Genomic DNA, 26,006 nt, shown 5'->3' on the forward strand with positions numbered 1-26,006 from the left:
ACGTGGGTAGGCTACTCTTCTAACAAAAATACCTCACCCTGAACCGCAGAGACTCAGCCAAGCTTGAAGCAGCAGAACCAGATGCCCCAGATCTTCTGCTCAGGGTAGAAAGAGGGAAGTTCTTGTGACAGATGCACAGCCTTAGTTGCTGCTGGGTTTATTGTTATTTTGGGCCATCACAGCTTGGCTGAAGCGGACCCTGGCAAACAGCTGCACTCAGCCCTGAAAGGGCACTCTTAACACAGCTAAGCTGAGCTCCTCAGCCTTCGCCTGCATCTTCACTATCAGGTAGGAATACAAATGATGGATTTCCAGGGAAATAACTCTTACTCGAGAGCTTTGATCTTCCAAGGGTTTTTTGATGAATGACCCATAAGGGGATGTCTCACCAGGGGTGTTCGCAGGTGACACACAGCAAGGGTACAATCTGTGTACCTGTGTAGCTAGGCAGTTGAGCTGTACACACTCGCAGATATTCACATCTAATTTTCAATGGGAGTTGGGTCTGTGTACACAACAGTGGAGCTTTGCAAATCAACGCATGCAAACTGTTTCATGCAAACCCTTGTACTGTGTAGAGGCACCTTGCACCTCTGTTCAGTCGACTGTGTGAACAAGGCAACTAGCATTTGTGATCCATGCAGGGCTGGCTGTAGGTTTGGCAGGTCCCTGGGCAAACTGGAGCTCCAGGTCCCTGGGCAAACTGTCTCCTCCAGACAGCAGCCCAATGAACAGGGTTTTAGTTGGGGAAACATTTCCCATCACTTCCCTGCTGGGAGAAACTCTGTAAAGGACATGTAAATGTTACATAGCTGTGCCTTTCAATGCAGGTGTGTTTGTTTACACAGATTGTCACTGTGGGGGACCCAATCAGGAACCAAGGCAGTGTTAATCCTTCACCCCCCACTGTGGCTTCTCTTCACCTGCAATTGGCAAAGTAAAAAACAATATTTTGTTTATCTCAGTTGCGTAGGTTTGATTGAGATTTGAAGCAAACAGTTAAAGCCTTCTAACAGGCACTCCTCCCTGCCTCTTGGGTTCTGATCTGGATCCAGTATCATGCTGTCAAAATGTGTAGCAGGGTGGGGTGGGGGTGGGGAAACCCTTCCATTCCCTTCACTTAAAGATACAGCTACACAGGTAATACAAACTGTTCTTTGGCCCATGTGTTAGAAAGATTGGTAGTCGGATTTGTTGAAGTTGGCTTCACTCCATTTCTCATGTATCCTATCTTAATTTTTGGTTTGCCACATTTCCACATTCGTTTGCTTTTTTCCTTTAAAGTATCTTTTTTAAAAATTGTACACCTTTGTATGCCATTTTGCCTTATAGATACATTTTTCCAAGCAAATTTACCTAACAGAAAGCATTTTTAATGTGGCCATTCCTACCAATATATGCATTTTAATGCATACTTCCCCCTCCATGTGCATTTTAAATGGGCGTTTTGATGGAAGACTTGTGCATTTGGAGAACGGCCAAAGGATAGCTGAGTTTTGGTCAACACTTTATTTCAGGAAATGAGAAGTAGGTAGTTGAACATTAAAATATAGACTGAACCAAACTTCGCTCCCAACCCTAGGGAGGTCTAACCACAAGCAGCCTTTGAATTCGGTTCAGAACTCTTTTCACCCATGTGTCTGTCTGTCTGTCTGTCTGTCTGTCTGTGATCAACTCCGGCCCAAGAAACCAATGTCCGCACTGTGGAAGGACACATGGGTCCGGAATTGGCCTCCACAGTCACTTACCAACTCATTGTTAAAACTGTGTCTATGGAAGACAATCTTACTCGGCTACAAGTGATCGCCAAAGAAGAAGAAGATTTATTTTTACAATGTTGCATTTATTGTTCATGTTTTGTGTGTATATGCACACACAGTTAGTTGTATTTATTGATTTGGGTTTTGTCCCCCCCCCCCTCCGGCTTTCCCAAATGCAATACATAAATTCAAAGTTTCCTGTGCTTAAAATACTTCAGTTTTGTTTGCTTCCTCTAATAACTTTTGTACCTGATCAGGAGGAAATGCTCAAGCAAAGAAACTGATGTGAAATACAATGTCCCTGTTTTCATCTGAGGAATGTTGGAGGGTATAGCTGCACATCCTATTCATGGCCTGACTCTGTAAGGGATGCTACAACTGGGGTGGGCAGGCATACAGGTTGCAAAGTCTATTTATTGCAAGGGGAGGATGAACTCTAGTAGAGCAGCTCAGTCTGCTGAGTCTTGCCTCTGCGAAAAAGAGGAGACAGAGAGGATGGGGCTGATGGCAAAGTAAAACAAGATGGACAGCTGATGGGGCAGCCTGAGACCCCTGCCCTGCCCTGCACTCATAGGGGGGATGTCACAGGGCCTGGCATGTCTAAGTCTTCTGATCCAAGCTTCACTGTACTTCCTGCAGCATCTCAGCATGCCGGAGAAGCAGTAGCTGTCAGTGGCCAGATCGAAACAGGCAGGAGTTTGAAAAGGGGCTTTCAATTTTGCAAGGCAAATTCAGTGCATGTTCACTATGGTTGGTGAAATTGGTCCATTTTGGTTTCTCCTTATTTAGAATTGTTTTGTATGCAAGATAGCTGCATTGTTTTGGAAATGTTCTTAAGAAGTTTCCTTGCTCTCATGCTGTTCAAGCTAGTATTTCTGAGCTCTGAGGGGGAAGTGGAGAGGTTGGTGTCTCCTATTTATATCCTACTTCTGAGCATTGATATGGGCTCTGCAGAAGGCCTGAAATGGATGTGGGAGTCAGACTGGAATATTTTGATTGAAGACAATGGGTGGACTTCTATGTGGTTAAGGTTCCCATTGACATCCATTTTATCTACCATGAGAGAGCATGCATTGAAAATAATGCAAAAATGGTATAAGACGGCTATGAGACTGTTTCAAACGAAGGTGTCTAATTAGAGATCCTGTTGGAGAGGATATAAGGAGCCAAGGTAATTTAAGGTCAGGTGGAGGACAAAGTGTCAGAGTTTTGGACTGTGGTCTTTGCAGAAATTTCTATAGTGATTGGACAACAAGTATTGAAATCTCTGGAAACACTACTGTTAAATAGGAAGGGGACTACATTAGCTGATTGGCAGAAAGCAGTTTGGGGAGTCGTTTTGGTGACCCCTCCCCCAATAATCTGCTTAAAGAAACAAAATATTAATTTTCTTTTGTACTGGTTTGGTGATTTTTATTGTTTATGAAAGCAAGGATGAAATTCAAAGACAACTCCCAGCAGCATGCAAAACTTTCTGGCTCCTGTGAACATAATGGATTTGAATTTGTATTCCGCCCCCCGCCATCCTTTATGCTTACTGGAGACGGCTGTCTTCCTGGTAGTTAGGGACATGGAAAAGTGCCATACACAGAGTCAGCCCATTGGTATTATTTATTGTTTACTTATTACAGTTATATACCACCTTTCTTTTTCCAAGGCGCTCAAGGTGGGGCACATGGTTCCCTCCTCCCTTTCATCCTCACTACAACCCTGTGAGGTAGGTAAGGCAAAGAGATGGTGACTGGCCCAAGGTCACCCTGTGAGTTTCAGGGCAGAGTGGGGATTTGAACCCTGGTCTCCCAAGTCATAGTCCAGCACTCTAACCATTACACCACATGGGCTCATTGGTCCATTCAAGTCAATATTGCCTACTGACTGGCAGCAAATCTCCAGGACTTGAGGTAGGAATCTCTCCATGCCTTGCGATGACAGGCATTGGATCTGGGACTTTTGCATGCAAATCATGTGCTCTGTCTCTGAGCTACGACCCTTCCCATAGGAGTACTATGGGAGGAGAAGCTCAATAGGCAGGAATAGAGCTTGTGACAGGTTCTCCTCCTTCCACCAAGGTGCATAAAAGCACATTTCCATACACATTCTTATGACTGTGGGAAGATATTTTTGATGGTAAATAACTGTTACTGAATGAATCAATAATCCATTTCCACCCCCTTGCTTCCAGATTTGGCCCTTGCATGAATTCACAATGAGGAGCTTCTTTTGTCTGCTCTTCCTTCCAGGTAATGCATGATGTGTGATGCAGGTTTGATTTGTGCCAACAAAAGCAAATTGGGCTTCTGGTCTCATTTAAGCACCACTGCTCTCTTTGGTCTTTAGAAAAGAATGAGGAGAAGGCAGTGGTGGATGTTGGGCTCTCAGATTTCAGCAGTGCCCTTTGTGACACTAAAATTCCACGAGCCCCCCCCCCCCCGTAGCTCCATTCTGAAACCGTGTCTTGATGCCCCCTGCAGGGTAGTGACACCACTCCTGTCACCCTAAAAGTGCCTCTGATGATGTGATGATGGTCGGGTTTAAATCTCCCACTAATGCACTGCTATTGACATGTTTCAGAATATTCCTGCTAAAAAGCCACCAGTCTGGAGAGGTAGTCAGAAGTTTAGTTTAGTTTTGATTAGAGAGCACTGCCTTCAAACCATTTTCACCATCCTTCTGAATGCATGGTGGGAGCTGAGCAAAATATCACATGTTGTTTTCCGATTTAGGTATCTTGGGTTATAAAAATATGTTGACTATTGCACCGAATAATCTGGCTGTGTGGGAAGGATCCTGTATTCTGATTCCATGCAAGATCGATCGAACATATAAGACAGATCGGGTTGACAACTTCTTCCTGATTTGGTATTTTGACCCTAAGTATGAAGAGAATCTGAAAGATTATACTGGTATCATGTTATACAATGGCTCTTCGACTTCAAAGAACTACCTGACTCCAACAAGTCTCCACTTTCTGGATCGGGTGAGGTTTGTTGGGAATTTAAACAGCAGAAACTGCAGCCTGAAGATCTCTCATCTCCAGAAAAATGACAGTGGCACATATGGAGCAAGACTTTATGGCTTTGTTGAAAACAATCATCATCTAGAAAAGTGGTTTGCTGCTGCTTCTGTTAATGTTAACGGTAAGAAACTTTCAGAGATTATTTGTCCTCCATTCATGCCAAAGTGGTCAAGTAGTCTTGAAACTAAGGGCACCTCCAGGCTGTCACTGTTTTGTGGGAGACATTCAAGTGCATACTACAAATGTAGATTTATGCTTTTTTAAGTGCTCTATTGCCCTAGTGCAAGAATTCACTTTTAAAAAGAAACAGCCTTTCTGTAGCTTGGCAAGTGACAGGGTCATGCACTGAAATGTGTGGGGTGAGCAAGTGACTAATGTGGGAAGATGAGTAAATACCTTATAAAGAAATCAATATGAATAACAGATGCATAACTGCCCTGTGATCAAATCAGAACAAATGGTCAACAAGGATATACTCTGTGCAAGTTTCATGCAAGCAAATAAAGATGAACGCTCAATAAATAGATCTTCGGGTGGAGTACTAAACTTTCAATTTTCTAAGGCTGTAATTGTAATCCTATAGGAATAATAGAATCACAGAATTATGGAGCTGGAAGGGATCTCAGGAGTAGACTAACAGTAATGGGTAGACTAGTAACTGAAGAACATTTCTGGAATCCCCTCCTAGGGGTTTGTTCAATGACACTAATAATGTATTTGCTAGGAGGCCTTGCCACATCTTTGTGTGAAACTAATGTGCCATTCATCAGCCAGCCCCCTACATTGTGTTGCATCAAACGTTAGTCCACTCAGAGTAGAACCATTGAAAATAATGGACCTAAGTAGATTAACTATAGATACAATGCACTGTGTTCTTATTTGCCTTGCCAGTATCTAGTGCTGAGTTTTTCACAGCACTTTGTTATGCAAAAAGAATCAAATATTTATTTATTTATTTATTTTACTACGTAACAAATTTATAATCTGCTTTATAGCCTGAAGGCCCTGAATTGGCATGCAAGTTAAATATGGGGAAACTATATACACAAGTTCAGCTTTAAAAAATAAAATAAAAAATTCATATGAACTTCAGATCAAGAAAACCACCTCTGCAAGTTCTACAAAAAAAAGAATAAAATCATTTCTGCAAATGTCCATTTGACAAATATCAACTCAGAGGCAGGTATAACTATGCTAACATGCAGCATCACAGAAGGGGTTCAAAATAGGCCTGGATACTTCTTGCCATTTTTGGATAGATGATCAAGGCTCTTCTTTGCTCAACAGCTTCCTTTTAGATCAGGGAGGGGAACCTTTAAACTTCCAGAAGTTGCAGGATTAGAACCCCCATCACCCCTGACCATGCTGGCTGAGGCTGATGGGAGTTGGGGTCCAAGGACATGCGGAGAATCACAAGTTCTCCATCTCTGGTCTACAGCTTTGCCTGATCAATGACTTAGAATTTCCCTTTTTAATTTTCTGCATGCAGTGTCACCACCCAAACCCCAAATAGAAAGCAGAATGGCACAAATCCAAGAACTGATACCAGTGACAGTGACCTGCTGGGTATTTTACCACTGCCCCGATGAGCCAATTATGTTGACTTTCAGCGGCTTGGAGGAGAGTCGTATGTCTTCCCAAAAAACAACCAATAAAGATGGAAAAGTCCAGACTGTTCTGAGTTTTACTCCAACTTGGGAGGATCACAGGAAAACGCTGACATGCACTCTAAGAAGCCACAATGGGGCAGAGATATCCCAGAGCACCCTGACACTGGATGTGAAATGTGAGTATTCAGGGGGGATGAAACTGGGCTATGTGGGGGAAATCTGGAAAAAAGATATTCCGCCTGAACTGCACAAGATGAAAAGCCATCGTCTATGAAAAGCCATCTATGAAAAGCCATTGTCTGAACTCTGAATCTTGTGAGGGATGGTGGGCTTTGGCTTAGGCATTTACAATAGCAAGAAGCATGTGATTGTCACATTTGAAAGGATGTCTGTTATTGAGTACAAAATGTGAGGGGATCCTTGCAAGATGGGAGGGGGTTATAATTAAGGGTCCATGATTATATTCTAGGACCTCCAGCCTTGCAGCTGCTGTCACTTTCTGATGGTACTTATGACTTCCATATTTATTTATTTCAGATGGTCCCAAAAGAGTTAAGCTGAGCGCTATGCCTGGAATCACAGTCCGAGAAGGGGAGAAACTCTCTCTTGCATGCACAGTCAGCAGTAGCAACCCTGAAGTTACATACCAATGGTACTGGAAGGATATGCGGAAATATGAATGGACGAGCCCAATAAAGGAATTTGAATCTGTAGGAGAACAAGATTCTGGTGTCTATCGCTGTACAGCTGAAAACACATTTGGATTCAGTAGCTCAGAACTGACCATCAATGTCCAGTGTGAGTTTCTTTGTTGGGCTGGTGAATGATGACCATCAAGATTTACAGACATTACTCACCTCTTCCTTCCTCTTCTGAGGGACTTTTCTTATTTCAGAAGAGAACTACTTTCTCCTTCTGATTTTCATGCACTGTGTGACTATCAGGACAGGAAACAGGAAAAAGCTTGTTTAAAGCCAATTCTATACACACACCAATATAGTTTGTAAACCTGCATCATTGGTCTTGCATAAAATGTTGCTTTAGAATACAATCTTAAGTCTGATCACCTTCAGCCTCACTCACCTCACAGAGTGTGTGTTGTGGGGGAGGAAGGGAAAGGAGAATGTTAGCCGCTTTGAGACTCCTTCAGGTAGTGATAAAGCGGGATATCAAATCCAAACTCTTCTCTTCTTTGAAGATGGGCAGGGTTGCATCCAGGGCTGGCTGGTGGCTGGCTGGGTCTGGAGGAAGCATAGACATGGCCTCATTTAACCCCATAGGTGGCGAACTGCAGTATCTGAACACCTTTCTGTGGACTTTCCCAGCACCCCCAAATGAGAAATAACAGATATAATGAGAAAATTACCGGTATTTAATGCTATCCCAAAATCTCCCTCCTGGGGTTGGGTTGACTCACCCTGATTAATGTGGCATGCTGGACCAGGATCTTCAGCAGCAGGATTATAATCCCCACTCAGACATGCAGTTCACTGGGAGTTCCTGGACCCCAGTCACCATTTCTCAGCCTAGGTTACTTCACAGGATTGATGTGAGGATGAAATGGGGAGGTGGAGAACCACACTCAGCAGCTTGAGCTCATGGAGGAAAGGTGGGATGAAAATATATACTGTACATAAATAATGGTTGGCCAAATTAATACCACAGCAGTCAACATCATAATCACCATCAATTAATTAACTGATGATGATGATGATGATAGAGGGGGCAGTAGTGATTCTGTTGACACGGTGGTAGCAGAGATGGCAGTCAATGGTGATGATAAAAGTGAAGTCTTACTCTGACTTCCCCTGTGTGTGAAGACAGGCTCTGGCAGACTGAACAGATGAGACCAAAGTGGGTCCAATGGTTAAGCAGACGGTTTCTGCAATTGCTGTAGAGGGGAGTGAGGGGCAGATGGGCTCATTAACACTGGGAAGGTAGCCCATCTAGGAGAAGGAAAACTAGAGTGGAGTCTCTATGATGGTTAGATGGTGCCATGTATGCCTCCTTCTGGCAACTCCTGCAGCCAAGCTGGTGCCAAACATATCTGCTTTCTTGTGGACCACACAAGCAAATCGGAGAAGGGGGTCTTCTCATCTGGGCAGCCCAGGACCTCCATACACACTGCCCAGGCTCGCGCCATATGGAGGTCACTTGGATGCTGCTAACGCAGCAATTTGACTAACCCCCCGGAAGCACGCTCTGTTGTCTCTCAAGACAGGTGGATGCCAAAAACAGTCACCATCAGCATAGTAATGATCTGTCTTCTAACAGTATCCCAAAATGTCCCTGCTGGAGTGGGCTGATTCACCCTTCCATATGGTGGGGCCAGTTTTGCTACCTTCACCAATCCCTGAATACACACGTTACTCTCTCACAGTTCTCTTGTCCCCCAAGGCAGCACACACATTTTCTTGCCCTGAAACAAGAGTCCTGATTTCAGTGTCCTTAATATCTCTACCCCAGATCCACCTAAGGATGTGAAGATTGATCGGACACCAGGGAAAATCAAAGAAGGGGACTATGTGGTTTTGCGGTGCTCTTCCCGAGGGAATCCTGCCACCAACCACCATGGTTGGTATAAAGATAGGGAGTCTGGCATAATTGGAACTGACAAGGAGCTGCATTTTGAGGCAATCCAGGCCAGAGACTCCAGTACCTATCACTGCATAGCCTGGAACACCATTGGAAATTCAACATCCTCATCCATCACCCTGGATGTTCAGTGTAAGTAACCTCAGTTTCAGGAAGTGAAGGGTCTGTAGCTTGGACTTTGACTGGCAGGGTCATAGCTGTGCTCTGCATCAGCTGCCACCTGATCCTTATAAAAACCCTGGAGGTACCAGGAATATTGACCACTTGCATGCAAAGTATGTGGCACATCATATACAAATTTAAAAGACAGTTGGGCGTTATGGTGGAGAAGATTATCAATGGCAGCTGGACATGACAGCTTTGTTGTACCTCCACCATCAGAGGCTATTTGCTGGGAATCTCAAGAGGGGACAGTGTTCTTCTGTTCATGTCCTGCTTAAGGACTTCCCATAAGCATCTTGGTTATTGACCACTGTGAGATGGGCCTTTGGCCTGATTCCTATGGGCTGTCCTGAAGCTCTTACCTTGGGATGCAATGAGAGGTCAAGCAAGGCTGTTTGTATAAACGAGCAGCTCTGCTTGATTTGTGCAAGCTGAATTGGGATAGTAGCACCAGCCACCTTGAGTGAATCTTGTCCCAATCCTGCTTGTGCACAGCCCTTGAATACCATGCTGGCGGAGGTGGAGGGTGAATCCTTTACTCTCTGGTTAGAGCTTATGGAGAGAGTTGGGCACCACCAACCTTCCTCTATTGATGGTCTCCATGTTCATGATCCTCCTTTGCTGGCTAGTGTAGAGTGAATTAAGGCCATTGAATCCTTCAGTTAAGAACAGAGTTGGCTGCCTTATACAGAGTCAGACCACTGGTCCCATCTAGTTCTATGTTGTCTAAACTGGCCATGGCTCTGCAAAGTTCCATGCAGGAGACTCTCCCAACCCTGTGTGGAGATACTGGGGATTGAACCTGGTACCTTCCACACGCAAGACAGATGCCCTACCACTGAGCTATGGCCCTTCCTTTTAAAGGCTGTAAATCTGAATGTGCAAGGCTACCACTGCATTTTCAGTATAAGCAATTTCTTGCTCACCTGCTCCTGCATAATTTCTATTTGGGGGCATCCACAGTGCGGCAGACTAGCAGCCCATGTGTGTTGTCTGCTCCCATGCTTCTGCTGGTGATATTTGAATGATGCTGATCATGCTAGTGGGACTGGGAAATTGGGTAGCGATTCTGTCAGGGCAGGTGCCAGGAGCTGGTCAGTAATAACTCACATGATGTCAGTGAAGTTAACTCTTTAGTCAAAGAATCAAACAACTCAGGATTCCAGGCCTAGTGGGCACAGTAACTCTTCCCTGTAGATTATTGGGAGACATCAGAGATTGAACTACAATCTTTAAGCTGCAACCTTTTCCATGTTATTGTGAATATAACTCTTAACTTTTGGAAAGTGGGTATAAATGTAGAAATACTTCTGGAAAATGACCAGCACCCGTGCACATAAACAACTTGGAGATTATCAATATTAACTCGTCAATGTGCAACATTTGTATTTATAGGTATTTATGCTCATTCTTTGCTATTTTGTGTGTGACTGATTATTGTGCACATCTCCCAACTACGCACATCATGGATGATGTTTCTCAGGAATAAAAAAAGCATTGATTTGATTTTCCAGATGCTCCCAAGAATGTCCAGCTTATCCTTAATAGCCGTCAGCCCATCACAGAAGGAGACATTGTCCCACTGAACTGCTCTGTGGGCAGCAGTAACCCCAGTCACAAACGGTATTACTGGTTCAAGTCAGGGGAACGTATAACTCATACTCAGGAACTGTACACCTTTACTGCACCACCTGAAAAGGTCAGCATTTACAAATGTCAAGTTTGCAACGAGATCAGCTGTACAGATTCTGCACCCATCTCTGTGACAACACTCTGTAAGTAATGCTACTGGAAGACCTGGAACACATGCACCAGTCAAGCAGAGGTTATGGGAAGGCAGGTGCAGTCATTTCGCAAACTTGAGCCACACAGGCTATGTGGCTCCACTACGTATTTGGAGAATTGCAGATTGAACTTAAATAACTTAGCCAAATCACCAGAAGGGTGTACTCTTTGGCATATAGAGCCTCTTGGCGTAGACTGATCTTACACCTGAGATCCCAACTTGTTAGCAGCCTTATACATGACAGAAGCCAGGATGCTTGCCTATAGAAATTGGGAGTCATTATCAGTCGCGACTTACACAGGCAGACCCGCTATGACAGAAATATTTTGCAGAATGTTTTTTTCTGATGCTCCTCAAGTGGTGAGCACCCACTGTTGGCACTATTTAAAAAAGGCAACTGCCAAAAGCAGGGCTGTTGAGTGCAGCAGGCATGTGCTTTTCAAGCTGAAAATCGAGGTTGATCACTCAGATTTACTGCAGAGGAATCTGTATTCAGCGGTTGTTGTGTGTGTGTGGCGGGTTTTGTGTGTGTGTTCAGGTGCGAGGGCAGGTGAGGCACCTCATGTGATACATTGCCTTTGGTCTCTCCACCTGCAGTTGGTCCCAAGGATGTGAAAGCTGTGCGAGAACCCCTGGGGCTGATCAAAGAAGGCAGCTTTGTTAAGCTGAGATGCGAAGTGAGAGATGCCAACCCCCAGGAGCTCACCTACATATGGTACAAAGACGGGCAACAGCTGCAGCTGGACTCTACGGTGACCATCCCAAAAGTGACCCCTGAGCATTCTGGCAGTTACTATTGTGCAGCAAGTAACCAAGTAGGCTCAGCACAGTCCTCACCAGTTTGGCTGACTGTCCGTTGTGAGTATGGAAAGGAGAGAGTGCTGGAGATGGCTGATGAGGACCCCACCCCAAGTACCTGATTCCCTTACTCTGTCCGCAGGGGTGGCCCATCCATTCTCGCTGCTTGAGCCAAAATGTGAAGTGTCACTCTGCCCTGCCGTTGGCACCGCTGCCTCCACACCACCCTCCCTGCCGTTTCCTTCACTGGTGGAGAAGTGCTGATTTCAGGCGAGATCTCCCCAATTTCGGGTGAGATCTAGCCTGAAACCATGCAAGATATTGTGCACTTCACAAGAGCTTGTCCAATTTCAGTGAGATTTCAGCTGAAATCGGGGTCAATACCAGCCCCACTTCACCCCTATAAATTGGGGCAGTGGGGCAGGTGGGGTCTGCTTAGGCAGCTATTGCTACCTGAGGCAGCATCCCCACCCCACCAAATGGCACATCACCCTGCCTGTCCTTCAAGCATTGCTTCTAGCTGAGGACAAGCTTCCAAGATCTTTTCTTCAACCATAGAATCATAGAATCATAGAGTTGGAATAGAATAGACCACAAGGGCCATTGAGTCCAACCCCCTGCCAAGCAGGAAACACCATCAGAGCACTCCTGACATATGGTTGTCAAGCCTCTGCTTAAAGACCTCCAAAGAAGGAGACTCCACCACACTCCTTGGCAGCAAATTCCACTGTCAAACAGCTCTTACTGTCAGGAAGTTCTTCCTAATGTTTAGGTGGAATCTTCTTTCTTGTAGTTTGGATCCATTGCTCCGTGTCCGCTTCTCTGGAGCAGCAGAAAACAACCTTTCTCCCTCCTCCATGTGACATCCCTTTATATATTTGAACATGGCTATCATATCACCCCTTAACCTCCTCTTCTCCAGGCTAAACATGCCCAGCTCCCTTAGCCGTTCCTCATAAGGCATTGTTTCCAGGCCTTTGACCATTTTGGTTGCCCTCCTCTGGACACGTTCCAGCTTGTCAGTGTCCTTCTTGAACTGTGGTGCCCCCTTGCCTTTTAATTAGAACCAGAGCTGTCCATTCCATCCTCCTTAGTTTCATTGTTTCCTTTCTAGAACACAGCAGGGAAAAAGGATGGGGGCAAAATTCAAGTTAAAAAGTTGGATCTGCCTCTCAATAGCTCTGGCTTCACCTACTGTTGGTCTCTCTCTGTCTTCTGCCCTAAAAGCCCCAAAGGGCACCAGCAACCCTTGAGTCATATTGAGAGCCTTAAGACAAATACTGGACAGTGCTGAATGTATCTTCCCTGCCTTTCTTCTTGGCAGATGGGCCTCGCAATGTCCATTTACTCCTGAGCACCCAGGAGGCTATCATTGAGGGAATGACTATCTCATTGAGATGCGATAATGATGCCTCCCCACCAGCTGATGTTTACGCATGGTACTGGAACAAACAGAGGCTCCAGGAAACTTCCAAGATACTTCAGCTTAAGAAAATCCAGGTCGACCAGTCAGGATCCTATCACTGCAAAACTTCCAATAGCATCTCTGAGCAGGAGTCACCGCCCATGGGCCTCACTGTGTCCTGTAAGTAGTTTAAGGTTACCAGATTTTTTCCAATGAATCCGGGGACACTTTTCAACTTCAATAGGAATGATAGGATTTTGTATGCGGACTGATTTGTAAATCCGGGGACTGTCCCTGGGAAACGGGGATGTCTGGTAACCTTAGAGTAGTTATTAATGGCAGGTCAAGAATTCTACCTTGCAAAATGTTGTTTTAGTAGCTGCATGACCATGCTTTGTCAAGAACTGTGTGTTGATAATTATTGTGGAAGGACGATCCACGGATATAATGGCCAATGCATTTCCAACAACCTGTGATTTTGGGAGAGTATTGTGACCTGACCAAGGAGCATGGGCAAAGGAGAATCTTGAGAGCTAGACAGATAGTTCTGGAGGGCTGTATTTGAGCCCAGGACCAGAGGTTCCCCACTGCTAATCTATACAGATCTGCTGTAGTGTCAGAGTTATTGTGGGAAATAAACATGGCAGCAAACCCAGCCACTCAGAGCACTAGATGGTGGTGGTGGGGTTCAGAAAGTGGGCATACACAGCCCTGCCTGGGACCTTCTGCATGCAAAGCCAATGTTCTGCAGCTGAGCTCAGGCCCTTCTCACTGCTTGCAAGGCAGATGGATGCCAAGGAGAGGAACCTGGTGGACTTCAGTGTGCAACTGAACAAAAGCCTGCTTGAGATCAGGCAACAATCTTTTCGCCGTTACAGCCAGGTGTTGCAAATTCTGTGCTTTCTCCCTTTCTGTGTCATGTAGACAGCAGAGCTACTGTGTTGAAGCATGCCCTGATTGGCCTGGGCAGTGTCCTATTTGCGGTTTTCCTCCTGGGGTTGCTGTCACACGTGGTGCAGAGATGGTAAGTGGTTGTGAGGAGAGCCTCTTTGACCCAGGTAGGTCATTAACTGGTGGTGTTTCTGAAGGAGGTAGCCTTCCCTGTTCTGCTGGCATTGTATTGTTGTGCATTTAATTATGTATGGATTTTATAATCGAGCTAATGCTTGTAAACTGCTTAGAAGCCATTTTGGCATGTAAGCAGTATGTAACTGTAAATAACTAGTGGGTAATGTCTGGCATTGGCCAGGAATTTGTGAAAAGAAAAGAAAAGAAAAGTGTTTTTTAAATGGATAGTGTAGTGGCCCGTCATGCCCTAAACCAGACAAAGTCACATTTGGGCCTGCCATCCTACTTCACAATGGCTCCTGGCACCCAAACTTTGATGAAGCCTCCTGCCCTCACTTCTGGACACCTCATGCTAAGTTTTGTGATGAAATCACAAACCTATGGCAAAAAATTATCAAAGTCATACCCATGTCCAGCTTCAGTCTGCCATCTTGATTCAGAATAATAATAATAATAATAATAATAATAATAATAATAATAAATTTTATTTATACCCCGCCCTCCCCAGCCAAAGCTGGGCTCAGGGCGGCTAACAACAGTAAAAACAATCCAACATTCTAAAAACTTTTCACCATAAAATCAATCAGAAACAAATTGATGGCAACCAGCAAGCAGGACCCCGTGCAGATTGCCAGAGGAGGGGGTCAGGCTGCGCCCTGACCAAAGGCCTGGTGGAACAGCTCTGTCTTACAGGCCCTGCGGAAAGATGTCAAGTCCCGCAGGGCCCTAGTCTCTTGTGACAGAGCGTTCCACCAGATTGGTGCCACAGCTGAGAAAGCTCTGGCTCTAGTTGAGGCCAGCCTAACCTCTCTGAGGCCTGGGACCTTCAGGATGTTTTTATTTGCAGACCGTAGGTTTCTCTGTGGGGCATACCAGGAGAGGTGGTCCCGCAGGTACGAGGGTCCTAGGCCGTATAGGGCTTTAAAGGTTAAAACCAGCACCTTAAACCTGATCCTGTACTCCACCGGGAGCCAGTGCAGCTGGTATAGTACTGGATGAATGTGATCTCGCAGTGACGACCCCATAAGGAGTCTCGCTGCAGCATTCTGCACCCGCTGGAGTTTCTGGGTCAGTCTCAAGGGCAGCCCCACGTAGAGCGAGTTACAATAATCCAGTCTGGAGGTGACCGTCGCGTGGATCACAGTGGCTAGGTCAGGGCGAGAGAGATAAGGAGCCAACTGCTTAGCTTGGCGAAGATGAAAAAATGCCGCCTTTGTTATAGCTGTAATCTGCGCCTCCATAGAGAGGGAGGTATCGAAGATTACACCCAAACTCTTAACGGACGATGCTGGCACTAGTTGCACCCCCGCAAGAGATGGGAGTTGCCCCCTCAATCCCATATCGCCCCGTCCCAGCCAGAGGACCTCTGTCTTCGAAGGATTTAACTTCAACCGGCTCCCACGAAACCATCCAGCCACAGCTTCCAGGCATCTGGTCAGTGTGTCTGGGGCCGAGTCAGGATGGCCATCCATCAACAGATAGAGTTGGGTGTCATCAGCATACTGATGGCAGCCCAGCCCAAAACTCCGGACAAGCTGGGCGAGGGGGCGCATAAAGATGTTAAAAAGCATCGGAGAGAGAATCGCACCCTGAGGCACTCCACACACCAGGGAGTGGCGCGATGACAATTCCCCCCCAAGCGCCACCCTCTGTCCCCGACCAGAGAGAAACGAGCGCAGCCATTGAAGGACTGTGCCCTGGATCCCCACGTCGGCAAGGCGGTGGTCCAGGAGTTCGTGATCGACCATGTCGAAGGCTGCTGACAGGTCTAGAAGAATCAGCAGCCCCGACCCGCCTCAATCCAGCTGCCTGCGGAGATCATCTGTTAGGGCGACCAGAGCCGTCTCGGTCCCATGACCAGCGCGGAAGCCGGACTGGAATGGATCGAGAGCCGATGTTTCATCCAGAAACCTACCAAGCTGTTCAGAAGGGCATTTGGCATCCCAACAATGACAAAAACCACTACCCCACCTTGATAATTCTCATGCTGAATTTAGCAACAATAGCTTGATAGCTGGGAAAACCTGTAGAGAACAAACGGACAGACAGACCAGTTTCCAAAATATGTAGAAGAAGAGATTGACCAATGATCTGACAGTTTAAATAATGCCTATCAACTTTCTATAAATCACACACACCTTCTGTTTGGTGAAGGGGTTTGGAAGTGGTGGTAGTCCTCTGGTGAACTGCCCCAATGGAACAGAACTGTATCTTTTCTACCATTGCAGGAAGAAAACATTGGACCCCGGCACTGGAAGGGCACGGAGATCAGGCTCATTTTTTGTGAAGAAGGTTAAGTCTTATTTTCCACTGGTATCAGTACATTGCGGGAGGGTGAGGGTGTTGAATCTGTTTGCAAATAACAAGTGACATGGCTGCTTCTGTGACCAGCCAATGACCTCTAGATGTTGCTGGCGGTTGTGACGATCAGCATGAATTAATAGGACAAATTAGATGAAGCTGCACCACAGTCCCAAGTATGATGACAGTGGTTGCTTCTTCTCCCTTGTGGCAAGTAGCAACCTGTGGGAGTCATCCCTCCAGCCTTGCGATTGGGACTGTGGTGCAGTGGGAATTGGTTTTCTGTCCCCTTGCTTTGAAAAAGAATGAGATAAGTTCATGGGAGATATCAGTCGGTACTAGCCACAATGACTATGTTCCACCTTTACAGTCAGAGGCAGGGTAGCTCTGAATTTCAGGAGTGGTGGCTTTTCTCAGCCCTGAGTGACACATGGGACACCCTGTGAAATACATCTCAAAAGGCACAGGAGCCTGTCATCCTTTGCATGGAGGTGTGGGTGGGCAGGTGGAATATATGTCCCTGCAGAGAAAATGAAGGTGTCCTAGTCAAGAGTGTAAACACTGCTTTGTTTCTTAGACCAAGGGAGAAAAACTGTGTAATGGTAACAACAGACTGAGAGAAAATGGAGCAGATGGCTCCATTGGATTCCTGAATCAGGGTGCAGAAACTTCAATTTCTTATGCGGCGCTCAGGTTCCCTCCAAGTTTGTCCGAGGAACGCACTGTTTATGCCAGGTATGATGGGGAGCAGACTAGAGGGTTGCGGGAAGCTGTGGTAGATACGTTGCCTTTTTTGGAAGAAGGGAGAGTCAGACAAGTGATGGGTTTAGATGAACTGCAGTAGGAAGGGGCTTCCACATGCAAGGAGCCACCACTGAATAGGCCCTTCCTATACACTGCCTGTAAGGGACACGGGTGGCGCTCTGGGTTAAACCACAGAGCCTAGGATTTGCCGACCAGAATGTTGGCAGTTCGAATCCCCGCGACGACGGGGTGAGCTCCCGTTGCTCGGTCCCTGCTCCTGCCAACCTAGCAGTTCGAAAGCACGTCAAAGTGCAAGTAGATAAATAGGTACCACTCAGGCAGGAAGGTAAACAGCGTTTCTGTGCGCTGCTCTGATTTGCCAGAAGTAGCTTAGTCCTGCTGGCCACATGACCTGGAAGCTGTATGCCGACTCCCTTGGTCAATAAAGCGAGATGAGCACCGCAACTCCAGAGTCGGCCACGACTGGACCTAATGGTCAGGGGTCCCTTTACCTTCATACACTGCCAATGCCCATATTTTCTCTCTCCTTCCTTCCCTATGATGGACCAGATACAAAGGAGGTCACCAGAGCTCCTGTGAGTTTATCACTGGTGTAGAAGAGGGGATTTCAGTTGGTAAAGCTTCTCATGTGGTGGGTGGGGAAAATGTGCCCATCCTGAAACCACATCGTTTGCATGATGATTAAAGACTCAGCAACCCCGGTTCTTCTTTGCATCTGGTACTTCTGTTGCTCATCTCCTGTGAATGGGAAAGTGTATATAGTCAGTAAGGGACCCACCCACTGAAAATCAACAAAATGCAACATGGTGCATTCTGGATGTAGATTACAACTCCAACCATCCTTCACCATTGACCATGCTGGCTGGGGATGATGGGAGTTGTGGTCTAATGGAGGGCACAAAGTTGACAAAGGCTGCTATATTGCATTCAGACAGCCTAAGCACTAAATTCCTCTTCCATACTCCGAATGCTTTTCTAACTGGAATCTTCAATTCTTTACAGCGTCAAAGCACCGCAACCTTTGGATGATGCCGTGATCTACAGTGTGGTAAAGAAACCTCAGCTCCCCACAAAGGTACATCTTCATTGTAAGACAGAATCCCATGGGATGTGTGAATGACTTGGCTTCTCCAGTATTGTAGCCCATGATCTCCTATGGTTGGCATGTCTGGGCATATGGTTGGAAGTATGCCAGGGGCCCACATCCTAGCAGGTTCTCCACTGACCAGAGAACCCTGGAGATGCTGCGGTGAGGAGGTAGACTCACAGAGGGAAAGAGGCCCACGGAGGGTGTCCTCTCAAGGTATCCCCCATAACTCCAAAACGCTGTGAGGTTTGGTCCATGCAAGGTGGAGGTAGGGGCTTCAAAGGGGTCTGGTCCCAACACAAGCATGACCAATGTTTCAGGTAATGTACTAAATTTGGTTGTCATTCAGACTGCAAATGGCAGTTTGACTCACACTGTAGAGAAACAGGTTTAAGAGCAATATGTCTGCCTTTTTTAAAGCATCACAGAGAGTTGCAGCTTTCAATAAACGTGTATTGAATATATGGGAAATAACTGTGTACAGCTGAAAATGCTGTCAGCATTAAGATAAATTCAACAGTGTAAATAAGTTTTGATGAGCACAATAACAGAACACAGATAGGTATAGTTTTTGTAAAATGTGCAGGGATTTATCATATGCAAAATCAACCATGGAAAGAAAAGAATGGAAGTCATGGATATCTCAAGGGTGTAAAATGAGTATTTTAAATTGTAAAACAGAAAATTAAATATATATTAGAGAGAGAGAGAGAGAGAGAGAGAGAGAGAGAGAGAGAGAGAGAATTGCAGCTTTCAGTTTAGTACAGGGAATTCAAACTGTCACTAGAATATTTTTCTCAACTTTGTGGTCAGCTGTAGAATAGGTGTGTGGTGAGAAGAACAGAACAGGGGAAGCCCTGATGCAATTTTCCCCAACCTGGTACCCTCCACCTGTTTTGGACTAAAACTCCCATCATGCCTGATGATTGGCCATGCTGACTAGGAATGATGGGAGTTGTAGTCCAAAGCAGCTGGAGAACATCAGATTAGGGAAGTTGCCTTAGTAGCACCCTCCTTTGGAGCCATGAAAAAATCAGGTTTAATTCCACCCTGTTTTTGTAAAGCAACTTGAGAAGGTGGTTTTTGTTTTAAAGGACCTTCAAAAACAAAGAGCACACGAATCTGGCAAAATAAAATGCCAGATACCTTTAATTAGCTGGGCTAATGTCACAACCACAAGAGAAAGGTAAACCATCCCTAACCTTCCCAGGTAATCCACTTCTGGATAGATAATGAGCTGCCTTCATAGTGATTTGTTGCTCATGGCATTTGTTTTGGGACAAGTGAAAACTGAACTGAGCGGGTACCATTTATTTTTTTAATTTTAATTTGCTTTGAAACTCATATCATCAGGCTTGCTAATGCATAGGGCCATGCTGTCCTGATTCAGCTTCTGGTTTCTTATGCTGTCCCACCCCTTTGTTGGCAATTTACAAGAAATCGTCACCCTTGAAGTGAAAACCATTTTTCTTAAAAAAGGCGAACATGTGTTTCCTTTGTAAGGCCCAGATAGAATCTCTGCAGAGCGTAACACGGCCCCAGGGATATGCACTGTCAACAGCATCTCCTACTAGCTGTGCTACTTTTTAAAATCATTACAGTATGCCAGTTACTTCTGCTATCTGCATGAGAAGCAGAAATTCAATAGGTAAAGGAGGCTTTCCTTGCCATAGTGGTAAGACGGGAGAGAGGAGAGAAATCTCTTGAAGTCTGCTCAAACAACTGTTTAATAAAAGTTTTGGGGCATGCGGAAGACCTGCCCTAAAGATGGGGGGGGGGGGGAACAAACCTAGATCTGTATTAATTGGCACTTCTAATGAAGCTACAAATCCATAGCTGTCAACTTACAGATTTGAAAATAAGAGACCAGCAGCCTCGAAAATAAGGAACCAGCAGCCAAAATAAGGGATCAACAATTACTTTGATAAAATACATATTTTGTTGCTTTAGATACCTGTTAGGTCCATAAATCACCATAAAGCATATATTCAACACAAAAAAAAACAAACAATTTGTTGTTGACAAAGCACTGCTGGACATAGAAAGGGCTCCATTACCTTCAGTAGCTTATTTAAGGGACATCATCAATAAGGGACAGCAGCGGGACATGGTGCTGGGATAAGGGACTGTCCCGCCAAATAAGGGACGCTTGACAGCTATGTACAAATCTCACCACCCCTGAATGTTGGCCATTCTGGCTGGGACTGGTGGGAGTTACAGTCCAATGATGTCTGGAAGGCACTGAGGTGGGGAAGGATGCTCTGTTGCATCCAGGAAGCTTAACCACTAAATCCAAAATGTAAAAGTTTTATCAACTGCATAGGGATACCTGTTGTAGCTTGGCTGGGTGGGAGTGCAGATGTAGTATCATGAAAAACTGTGGTCCTTAAAAAACATGAAAAAACCAAGCTATTAGTCCTTAAGTTTGCAGCGAGCACCCTGAAAAATGTGTAGGTGGTTTCTACTAAATATTCCAAGGCTTTGGGTGGAAGCTGCCTTAAAACTAGCCAAACTATTGGCCTTTTTAGCTCTGTATTGTCTATTCCAGGGGTCAGCAACCTTTTCCAGCTGTGGGCTGGTCCACCGTCCCTCAGACCATGTGGTGGGCCGGACTATATTTTGAAAAAAATATATGAATGAATTCCTGTGGCCCACAAATAACCCAGAAGTGCATTTTAAATAAAAGCACACATTCTACTCATGTAAAAACATGCTGATTCCCGGACCGTCCGCAGGCCAGATTGAGAAGGTGATTGGGCTGCATCTGGTCCACGGGCCTTAGGTTGCCTACCCCTGGTCTATTCTGATTGGAAGAAGCTCTCCAGGATTTCAGACAGGAGTCTCTTCCAGCCCTGGAGATGCTGAACTTGCCATGCAAGGCAGATTCTATGCTAGGCTTTGATGAAGGGCCAGGGAGGGCTGGGGAGGATTCTTACTCTGAAACCCTGGAAAGACAGTACTTGCAGACAACACTGAAGTACAGTAAATGGACCAGTGATCTGACTCAGTAGAAGGCAGCTTGCTATGTGTGCGCTGCAAACATCAAACAAACACCACCCTTGTTGTCAGCATTTCTTCTCCACAGATTTTGATAATGGACATTCTCTGCAGCTGTCGGGATTCTGACAGCATCTGGCATGCAGAAGATAGTACCTGACAATGCAAAGCTGCAGCAGCGGACACTGTTTGATATTAGGCATGATTTTAACAGCTATAATCTAGCAGCAGCTAAGATTTGACCATTTGTGATATTCTATAAGTATTAGAGCAAGGATGCAGAGGTTCTTGGACTCCGGCTCCCATCAGCCCCAGCCAGAACACCCAATGGTCAAGGATGATGGGAGCTGTAGTCCAACAGAATCGGAAGGACTACAGGTTCCTCAGCTGTGCAACAGAGGTCACTATTTGACAGCATCTCACAGGACAGTTGTTATGCAGCCACCACCAGTTTTGCTTCTGCAATATACTAGCCAACAATTGACATATGAAAGTTGGTAGATGACATGCAATGAAATGTACTCCAGTTTATATAATGCATTCATTCAGTCAGTCAGTCAGTCAGTTATCCAATCAAAACAGGCAAATTGCAACATTTTGAGATCCCCCCATACAACTCAATTCAAATATTGCATTTTGGAAAATGGGCATTTATTGACCTTCTTTGGACTTTCATTTCAGTGTAACCCTGGGTCTCTCTAACACAGTAGAGAAGTCTTCCCCAACTGAGTGCCTTCTGGATGTTGTTGGACTACAGCTCCCATCATCCTTGACCAATGGTCCTGCATGCTTGGGCTGATGGGAATTGGGGTTTAATTACATCTGGAGGACCATTGCCTACCCATGGTCTACTGGCAGCAGCTCTCTGGAATTTGAAGCCAGGGTTCGTTCTCAGCCCTGCGTGATGCCAGGGGTTGTATCTGAGACCCTTTGCCTTTAGAGTAAACCCTCTGCTCCACCACTAAGCTACACTCCTTCCCCTCAACTTGTATCTCCTTCTGCTTTAGGGAGACACCAAACCTGACTACGAGAATGTGGTGAACAAGAGTGAAGAGGAACTGCATTACTCATCCTTGGTGAACCTGGGCCCACGGCCTCGCCCCACCTATGTAGACTCTGAAACAGACTCTGAATCAGAGGAGAGCATCCAGTATGCATCCTTGAAGCACTGATCCTCTTGGAACTAGCAGAGATCAGGAACTACTCCTAGACTCTTTCCCCTCTGTGTTGAGGTGGTGCCAGCGGCTGGGCCTGTATTATAGCTTGCTGTTTGCAACCAAATGCAGCAGAACTTGAGCGGGCAGTACAGATGATCTGGCTGTACTGGGAGACAAGCAAGGCTGAGGTTTAGATAGATATGGTGCATCACTGCCAGCACAGCGCTCCACCTATCAACACATTTCATTGGTGATCGAGATCAGTATCCCCAAGTCTTGTCTTTCCCATCGGATCATATGGGAAAGATCTGCTCTTCCTTCCTTCCTTCCTTCCTTCCTTCCTTCCTTCCTTCCTTCCTTCCTACAAGTCAATCCATACTTGCAAAATAGAAAACTGCTCTCTGTATATTCCAGGTGAGACTATTCATTCATCCATATCATCATATCATCAATCTTGGCTAGAAGCAGCTCTGCAGGCTCAGAAGTCTTTCCTATCATCTGCTGCCTGATCCTTTGAACTGGACATGTCACAGATCGAACCTCTGCGTGGATCCTTCCACTCAGCTATGGTTGCATTTGGTTCAGGGATTCCCAAACTGGGTGGGGTCTCGCTGTGCCTTGAAAGGGATGGGGAAGATATTTGATGCAGATCACGTTTTACGGTAAACTTAAAGAATTCTCATTTCCCAAAGCCACACACAAACCGAAACACAGTTGTCCCTCAAAATTCTCACTTCTGCAAATTTTGCAATGTAGTTCTCCAACCATGCGATGCGTATAAAGAGGTATATGCAAAGTGGGCATATATATCTCTTTGTGTGTGTCCCAACTTTTCATATCAAGTGGGCCGCAAGGGTACTTTGACATGAAGCCTATGGGCCTCCCACTGCCTTGTTGTGCACATGGAGGGAACAAGGCCAACATTTGACCCCCTGTCAGCCCTCATTCTACCTTCCCAAAGCTGAGTAAGCAAGGTGCTGGCTTTGGGAAGGAGGTGGGAGGACTCTAGGACCCTATCAGAGCCCTTGTGCCTCATTCCCAAGGCCCAGTGCCTTGCTTACCTGGCTTTGGGAAGGCAGTGCAATGGCTGTGGGGGAACATCAAATGTTGCTGAGGGCTGCCAAAAAGACCTTGAAACTTTGAGAGAAAGACCACAGTGGACCACCCATGTGTGCGTGTGTGCACACACATGCATATCTATTAGTGAAAACAACATGGGAAAATGTAGTATATAAAGGGAAGTTGTTTTGCAAAATGTGCATTAGGCAAAATTGCAGACAAATATGTGCATATTGGGGCAGATTCACACTAAAAGAGCTAGTGTGGTGTAGTGGTTAAGAGCGGTAGTCTTGTAATCTGGGGAACCGGGTTCGCTTCCCTGCTCCTCCACATGCAGCCACTGGGTGACCTTGGGCCAGTCACACTTCTCTGAAGTCTCTCAGCCCCACTCACATCACAGAGTGTTTGTTGTGGGAGAGGAAGGGAAAGGAGGATGTTAGCCGCTTTGAGACACCTGAAGGGGAGTGAAAGGCGGGATATCAAATCCAAACTCTTCTTCTTCTTCTAAAATGGGTTATGAATTTTCATGATGTGAAAATGTGAAGAACTGAGCTTGGAAAGAATGAGAAACTGAGAGAAACCAAAACTGACACATTCACCTATACTGCCAGGAACTTCTTGCAGAGGCAAGAGGGCCAGAGGCTGACCCAGGGGAGGGGAGGGGTGATATATGAGCTTTTGTGCTACCCAAGGGGCATGAGCTAGGGCTGGAGGAAGAGGGAGAGTCCAAGCAGTTGGCGATGAGGTAGGAGGTGTCAGAAGTGGAGGAGGAGACTGTTGCTGCCCCCTTCCCCACAGTCTCCAAGGACCAGGAGGGCTGGAAGAGGCAGGCATCTTGTGTAGGTCGCAAGTTTCTTGTGCATGCCCTATCAGGCAAGGGGTACTTAAGTCTGAAGGGGGGCATGGTCACACCATTGCACCAACAGCCTAGTTTGGGGCACAAGTGTGGGGCGGCGATGCCAGCTATTTCTTTGCCAAAGCTGTGTGTCCGGGTTCCGTGCACCTTAGGAGCTACATTAAGTGTGCGCTTTATCAATAAATGATTAAACTACTGGTCATTTGTCCTCCTTAGGCCAGAAGATACATATGTACTGAAGAGATCATGGGACATACTGCATACCAACCAAGCATATATATATACTCTCGCTGAGCCGCAGCCATTACTAAGCTCGTGGTCACATTTGTAGACCTATGAGCCCTATATGGTCAGTGACAAGACATCTGGTTCTGAATGGTATTGCTACAGCCTTGCCTTCCTTCTGTCACTCAGATGTAATCCATCAGTTTTGACATGCAAGTGTATCCATGGAGTTTGCTTTTGAATCTGTCTATTGATTGAACAAACAGTTGTCTCCAATGTTTTGCAAAACTTTCTCCTAGCAGCACTGATTGTATCTGAAAGAAGTTTATGGCAGTCCGCTTATATATCCTTTGTATCACATGGTGGAAATACTAATGGTTCCCAGAACAGCTTGAATCCAGGTATCATATCTCAATAACCCCATTCATTTTGTTCTAAAATGTCAAGGCTAGTGGACAGGTCTACCGCAAATGTACGTAATATCAATAACCACCTCCTTCCTTATGATGCTTCCAGCAAATGGGGATTGCATATATCTGATACCTGGCATACATTCCTCAGTGTTGTATGCCATCCTGCAATTCATTTAAAATACATTACTGTTTGAGTAGTACGTAATGGAAATCCACACACTGTTCTATATATATAATCCCCTGTATCAAAATGGAAAACAGGTTTTTGTCTTCAGCTACTGTCCTTCCCTGCAGCAGCCAACACAGAAGGTTGAGTGACAGCCGTATCAGTTTGGCAGCAAATTGGGACCAGCAAAAACTAAGGGAGTTGCTTCTAAATACTTGAGAGGTTCCCATGGTATGCACATGTACATACCGATGGAAGATGTTCTATAAAAGGAAGGGCGATACAATGCAATGAATAGTGACGGATAATTAAAACCCTCTTAGCAATATGGAAAGGACTATGACTCTTTGCGATCGACAAAATATTGAGGTGACAGTTGAAAGGGTGATACCACCAACTAACGTTTTTCGCTCCGTAAGACGCACCAGACCATAAGGCGCACCTAGTTTTGGGAGGAGGAAAACAAGAAAAAATATTCTGAATCCCATAAGCCAGAACAGCAAGCAGGATCGCTGCGCAGCGATCCCTCTTGCTGTCCTGGCTTATGGGATAGCCGCTCGCAGCCTCTCCCAGGCAGCGGGATGAAGGCTCCCTCTGACCGAAGAGGCTGCGTACGGCTAAGGCAGAAGCCAGGAGAAGCGCTTGGCTGAAGGGGTGTTGCACAGAGAGCGAGAGCTGCGCAGCGCCCTTTCAGCCAAGTGGGAGGAGGAACAGAAGGAGCCCCCTCTGTTCCTCCTCTGGCTTCGCAGGACAGGCGCTGCACAGAGAGGGAGAACTGCG

At 45.8% G+C, this 26,006-nt stretch overlaps 1 protein-coding gene across 3 annotated transcripts; it reads left to right on the forward strand.

Annotated features, from left to right (window-relative positions):
• The first annotated feature begins 37 nt into the window (after positions 1–37).
• On the forward strand, positions 38–23,303 carry LOC310684158 (B-cell receptor CD22-like). 3 transcript variants are annotated; one of them, XM_083454653.1, is made up of 15 exons: positions 38–288; positions 2,018–2,122; positions 3,943–4,000; positions 4,484–4,897; positions 6,266–6,562; positions 6,924–7,184; positions 8,853–9,113; positions 10,658–10,918; positions 11,527–11,787; positions 13,052–13,312; positions 14,057–14,156; positions 16,429–16,492; positions 17,079–17,236; positions 18,269–18,341; positions 22,358–23,303. In XM_083454653.1, exons 3-15 carry the CDS (start codon positions 3,967–3,969, stop codon positions 22,520–22,522), a joined length of 2,610 nt encoding a protein of 869 aa, XP_083310779.1. In that variant the 5' UTR covers positions 38–288; positions 2,018–2,122; positions 3,943–3,966; the 3' UTR covers positions 22,523–23,303. The 3 variants fall into 3 exon arrangements, with proteins under 3 accessions (XP_083310779.1, XP_083310778.1, XP_083310780.1); XM_083454652.1 differs by lacking the exon at positions 2,018–2,122; XM_083454654.1 differs by lacking the exons at positions 2,018–2,122; positions 10,658–10,918.
• Positions 23,304–26,006: the final 2,703 nt, after the last annotated feature.

The sequence above is a fragment of the Podarcis tiliguerta genome (assembly GCF_965153285.1).
Source record: "Podarcis tiliguerta genome assembly, chromosome: 8".
Lineage (NCBI taxonomy): Eukaryota > Metazoa > Chordata > Lepidosauria > Squamata > Lacertidae > Podarcis > Podarcis tiliguerta.